The 6,212-nt window shown below is 37.8% G+C and overlaps 1 protein-coding gene across 2 annotated transcripts; it reads right to left on the reverse strand.

Annotated features, from left to right (window-relative positions):
* Positions 1-97: 97 nt before the first annotated feature.
* LOC125483823 (stromal interaction molecule 2-like) lies at positions 98-5,683 on the reverse strand. Of its 2 annotated transcripts, none has more exons than XM_048600520.1 (2): positions 5,207-5,683; positions 98-1,817 (listed from the first exon to the last, which is right to left on the reverse strand). In XM_048600520.1, the coding sequence occupies exons 1-2, from the start codon at positions 5,343-5,345 to the stop codon at positions 1,615-1,617; spliced, it is 342 nt and encodes a 113-aa protein (XP_048456477.1). In that variant the 5' UTR covers positions 5,346-5,683; the 3' UTR covers positions 98-1,614. The 2 variants fall into 2 exon arrangements, with proteins under 2 accessions (XP_048456477.1, XP_048456486.1); XM_048600529.1 differs by having other exon boundaries at positions 1,414-1,814; positions 5,207-5,672.
* Between the last annotated feature and the right edge of the window lie 529 nt (positions 5,684-6,212).

Consider the following 6,212-nt stretch of genomic DNA (forward strand, 5'->3'; position numbering starts at 1 on the left):
TGGATGAACACAGCAGGCCAAGCATCTGCTCCTATGATGCTGCTTGGCCTGCTGTGTTCATCCAGCCCTGCACCTTGTTGTATCAGATTCTCCAGCATCTGCAGTTCCTACTATCTCTGGTCTATAGTTTTCTACTTTCTGTCTCCATCCTTTTTTGAATAGACGTTACATTAGTATTTTTCCATTCTATTGATACCTTTCCAGAATTCAGGAAATTCTGGCGTATTCAAACCAACGCATTCACAATCACTTCCTTCCTAGAATGTAGGCCATTAGGCCCTAGAGTTTCATCTGTCTTTAATCTCAGTAGTTTGGCTCAGTACCCTTACCCCTAGTGATAGCAATCTCACTGGAAGAAAACCAGTGCATTTTTCCATTACAGACCATAACGCAAAGCTTTTCTTCCTGATTCCCCCATCAATCCATCTAACAATTGCACGCTATTACAGATGCAGAACAAACTTTTGTATAAAGGAAAAAAATGGATAATGAAGCTTAAATATGCAACGCACTATAACGGGCCAAAAACTGATGTTGAATTTTGCATGTTCTTCCCAATTTGCTCATCTGTGCTAGATGTTAATAGGGAGTATTTGAATAGTGGTTTTATATTCAGATTAACAGATTAAAGGCTCATAAACATTCTGCAGACTTCTGAAATCCGATTGGCATCATCAGTTACCCTTTCAAGGGTATCCGTTTAGAAACTTGCACAAGGTGCATCATTACTTGGCCATGCCTTTAGCCATGCTGTTTAGCCAGCACTTCCTAGGGGATTTGTACAAGACTGGCTCAGGTTAGCTCACTCTCTGCTTTTCCCTCCCTTTTGGAGAACTCAGTAAATAGGGAAACCACACAGATAGGCATGTTGTGCAGTTACGCCAATTTATAAAGTGCACCGTTTTAAATTACTCATTGTTTTAAAGTAACACAACTAGTCTCAGACTGGTCATTTTGAAAATGCAAAATGTGCATATTGACCATCACATAGAACAGGAGAACTCCAGGAACTCTAGTGAGGCAGATGATGGCTATCCACAGTTACAGACATATATTAATTGAAATGCTTATGTAAAGCTCTCCAGACTATCCTCAAATATTTGTACAATTTAAATTATTGATTCAAGATGGCAATTTAAGTCTTGTAGGGGTTATTCTCATGGAATTTTCTACCACTGCTATATTAGAATTTTTTATTCCTATCTGTTGCAGCTTAGTTACAGTTCTGTGATAAGTAGGCTAAGACATGAAAGTTCACTTAATGGGAATAGATCCAGTCTCTCCCTTCATAGAACTGATGAATCCCAGGATTTAAATCCACATTAGGATATGTAAACATGCACATTTTCCAGGGCCTGACCGGTAATCCATGCAATATGAATTTGAAAATCCAAATTTTATTCCAATTTATCTGAATTGTCTCTAATTTATAGTCACCTGCACGCTGTATTATCAGTAAGCTTGTACAGTTCATGTTTTGGGGTATTTATGCCTAACAATGGCAAAATAACTGAGTCCTCATTTAATTTCCACAATGCTCTCTCACGGCTGAACAAAGCAATAAAGAAATATTAATTTGTTTCAACTCATTCCAGAACACACAAAAAAATCTAGTCACCAATTCCTGTCAGCTGTGAAGAATATGGCATCTTCATCCTCCTCAGTACGAAGGGTCGAATAGCTATTTGTTACGAAGATATCAGGAGTGGAGGACTGCACGGAAGGTGGAAGTCCCGAAGAAATAACATTGGTCCTCCGACTGCGTCCTTGATTGCTGCTTTTTGGTAAATTGTAATTGAGTTTACTATGAGCTACTGCTGGGAAAAAAAAACACACACACACAAACATTTAGAAACAGGGTTTAAACTCCAGTGATCTTTAATATGCAAATATATAATTTGCCAGACTGGGGCGAAGAAGGTTAAATTACAAGAGCAGATTAGGAAAAAAACTATTCTATATTCCCTCAACTGTAGATAATTGAGTCATGAACTGATATTGGCAGATGCTGACGAGGTTCAATAGGGTACACAATGATGGTGGTCAAAATCAAGAGCCAGAGCTTGGCCATTTAGAAGGGAAATCAGGAAGTTTTTTGTTTACATAAAAGGATATTGGAAATCTTGAAGTCGGTCACTAAAAGGGCTACTGATGCCGGGTCTATTAAAAATTTCAAGATTGCAATTAATTGATTTCTGTATCGATAAAATTTGGAGTTATGGCACATAAATGGAGACGAGGTACAGATCAGCCATGATCTAACAGAGAAGCAAAAAAGGTTGAAGGGGCTGAATGGACTAACCTTTTGTTGTTTAAATCTTAGTTCATTATATTTACCTGTGGCAATGAATTTAATCACTTGCTTACGAGCATACAACCAAAATAGTTATTAGATTAATTTAATACATGTAACTGGCATTTCGAATATTATTATAAAGTTCAGACAAATAACAGTTTGTGATGCATTTATAATTTGCAATTTTCTTTATATAAATTAATAAAGTTTAATCATTTTAATCAAATGCTCCATATTTTAAAAAAAACGTAAGAGAAAGTACCTACGCTATTAGTAGTTTGACAATCAGAAGTGCTTAGCCACAATACAGTACAGTTTATGTGCCCTGTCCCAAAGAACACTGTCAAATCAGTGGCAAATGAAGGATAGTTCATGTTGCAGTGTACAGGATGCAGCAATTTATCCCATCATGCCCATAGCAAATTTTCTGAAAGATCTATCTAAATAGACCTAATCCTCTGCTCTTTCTGCATAGTCTTCCGTCCCCCAATTCCTCCTTTGCAAATATATACAATTCTCTTTTGAAAGTTACTTCTGAATCTGCTTCCACCACAATTTCAGACAGTGTGTTCTAAATTACAACAACTAGCTGCATAAACCAAGGGAGGCAATGGCCTAGTGGTATTATTGCTAGACTGTTAATCCAGAGACCCAGATAACATCTGAGGACCTGGGTTCAAATCCTGCCATGGCAGATGGTGGAATTTGAATTCAATAAAAACACCAAGATTTAAAAAATCTAATGAACATGAATCCATTGTTGATTGTTGGAAAAACCCACCTGGTTCACTGATGCCTTTTAGGGAAGGAAACTGCTGTCTTTACCTGGTCTGGCCTACCTGTGACTCCAGACCCACCGCAATGTGGTTGACCCTGAACTATTAAGGATGGACAACAAATGCTGCCTAGCCAGCAACATCTTTATCCCATTAATGAATAAAGGTAAAAAAAAAACTTGCCTCTACTTTCCTTTGGTTTGTTTTACCAATTATCTTAAAGCCCTGTCCTCTGATTACTGATCCCACCGCCTGCAAAAACCATTTCCCCTCATTTCTCTACCAAAAATCCTACTAATATTGAATACCCCTACTGAATCTCCACTTAAAGCTTCTTTATTCTATAGAGAACAATCCCAACTTCATCACTCTCCCCACATAACATAAATCCATTGATACCAAATCTAGACATAATATTCTATCTGAGGCTAAACCAATGTTTCTTAAAGGGTCAGCAAACTTTCTTGGTTTCACATAACTACTATTAAGACATCTGAAGCAGACTTCATGCATTTTTAAATCCCAGTCTCAAGGTTTATTCTGAACCTTATTTCTGTTGATTAGATAACAGCATGATACAGAGCAGTGTGGACACTATGATCCACAATAATGTCATCTATTCCACTACATAACTTCAGCGTCCACTAGAAGTACACAAACATTTGGGAGAAATTTGAATTAGCTAGTTTTATGCTCCTAAAGCAACACGACACTGAGGCAAAGCAAGTGATTTGGCTTTCAAGTGTATTTCAACACTTGCCTTGTTTAGTCCGATTGAACATTAAAAATCTGGAAGTGATAAAAACAATGGCTGTTTTTGTGACATCATTAATCACTTGCCTTACCTCTAAGAAATACGTTTTAAGTCAACTCTTTGTTTAAACTTTGTCCTTGCTGAGAACTCTGACCTTCACATGACAATGTTGAAGAACATTCAATAGGCAACAGAGGCAGCAGTGCATACAGTTTTACCTCCGGTACGTGCATTTCAGGATTGTTGCAAATGCTGAGGGACAAGTATTACATTCCGTAACTTTTGTTAATCTTGAATGCTACCAAACCTCTTCTAGATCACTGAAAACTTACTTTTGCACTTGTGGAATTTTACTCCTTTATATTTCAGTTAATGTTTAAGACTTAAAACAGAATATTTCTGGAAAACATTTTTTCCCATTTCTTAACTCTCTTACTCAATCCCAACCTTTACCCCCTCTTTGTTTCCTGTATTTGATTTACATAATAGAAATATATAATCTAATTTATACTCGCTAGTTTAAACTCTGCACACTACAGAAAAGATTCTTCAATTTAACTAGTTGAAGAACAAAGTTGTTGCTTGCTTAATCTCAGATTCAATACTGTGTAGAGGACTGTACTCTGAAAAGCCCATCTGGCTACCATAAGGTGCAGCATAAAAGCACAATAAGGTACATGGGCATGTAATGGACAACGAATCCCACATATGAGAACCAACTGCAGAATCTGGGCCATTATATTTCAGTCATAACAGTTAGCCAGCCTATTTCATGAGATAAAAATATTAGTTTTAACTTATGTTAGTTTAAGATTCACAATGTGATGTCACATGGGAAAGAAAGTGCACTAAGAAAATTTGCAAAAGGAACAAGGAACTGAAAGAAGAGGAATCTCAATGTTTTTTGCTTCTTTAAAATCCAGCTGAATGCCCAATAACAACCTAAATGTAGTGAAGTGTTAAATGGCAAATTAAACGCAAGATACTACAGTTGTAATTGTATGTTATGCCAGTTAGTTACAAGAATAAAATAACATAAGTAATGGACTGTTATGAGTTCCATGGGTGATTTCTACTTTTGATTTAAAAACATTAAATGATAATTCACTGTATTCACCAGACAATGAAATTATGATTCATAAATATAGAACCACAATAAAGCTTTTGGTGAAGTATTCAATTTCAAATAGTAATGCTCTTTTCCTGATCCAATTCTGAAATGTAAAGTGACAATTGTTGAACCGGATAAGAATTTTCTGGGAGTAACAGAATGAAAAATAACTTCTGTCTAATCCTATCCCATTCCTCAGCTGAATGCGAAACGTCAAGATCTTAGATGCTTATTTTCACTTTTGTCAGGAGATGGAATTTGTAACTTACAGTGGAACTGTGGAATGATTGGTGGCGTATCTTCATCCAAGTCATCTACTCCACCAGCTATTGGATATGGTGGCACAGAGACTCGAGGCATGACAACCCAACTGTGCTCAGAATACAGAACGGAGGTCAGACTCGGCATTCCCGAATTGTGCACGATTGGAAAGCCACAAATTTTCTCAATTTGCTGCCAGCGAAGTAACCGCTCACGCAAGGCTGCGGTCACCTCAGATAACGCTTGTCTGAAATTCACATGCAATAGAAACAATATTTATCAATAGTCTGATAAGACAAACTTACAATTGCTATTTAAAACTTTTTGTTTTTAAGTACAAGTTTCTCGGTAGACACACACTCACACCTCAAGGAGTTGGAGTAGAAAAGGATACAAGAATAAAATCAGGCAGGTTTTCTATCCCTGGTCATTAAATAGCGGTCTTGTCACAAAGTGCATGTGACAGGAAATTGAGCTCATATGTGTTCTGTGTATTAATAGAATCATTGAATCCCTACAGAAAGAGGCCATTTGGTCCATCAAGTCTCCAGTGACCATCCACAGAGCATCCCATCTAGACCCACCCCCTCCATTGTAAACCCGAATGGAGTTTTTAACCATGGCTAACCCACCTAACCAGCACATCTATGGACTGTGGGAGGAAACCGGAGCACCCAGAGGAAACCCACGCAGACAGGGGGAGAATGTGTGAACTCCACACAGACAATCACCCGAGGCTGGCACTGAACCTGGGTCCTGGTGCTGTGAGGCAGCAGTTCTGAATACTGAGCCACTATGCCACCCTGAATAGCTCCCCACCATGTCAATGGCAGGGGCGCATGGGTGAGGGAGATGGTCAAGGATCAAAATTGACAGAGAGAGAAAGCAAAATAAAGTGCTGCTAACATTTCTTCTCTAACTAACCACATATTCATAAACAACAAAACAGGATAAAATCTCTCTCCTAACTACTTTCTAATCTCAAAAAAATTTCCTTAGTTACTAGATCAGGTC

This window comes from Rhincodon typus, chromosome 1, assembly GCF_021869965.1.
Source record: "Rhincodon typus isolate 14 chromosome 1, sRhiTyp1.1, whole genome shotgun sequence".
Classification (NCBI taxonomy): Eukaryota; Metazoa; Chordata; class Chondrichthyes; order Orectolobiformes; family Rhincodontidae; genus Rhincodon; species Rhincodon typus.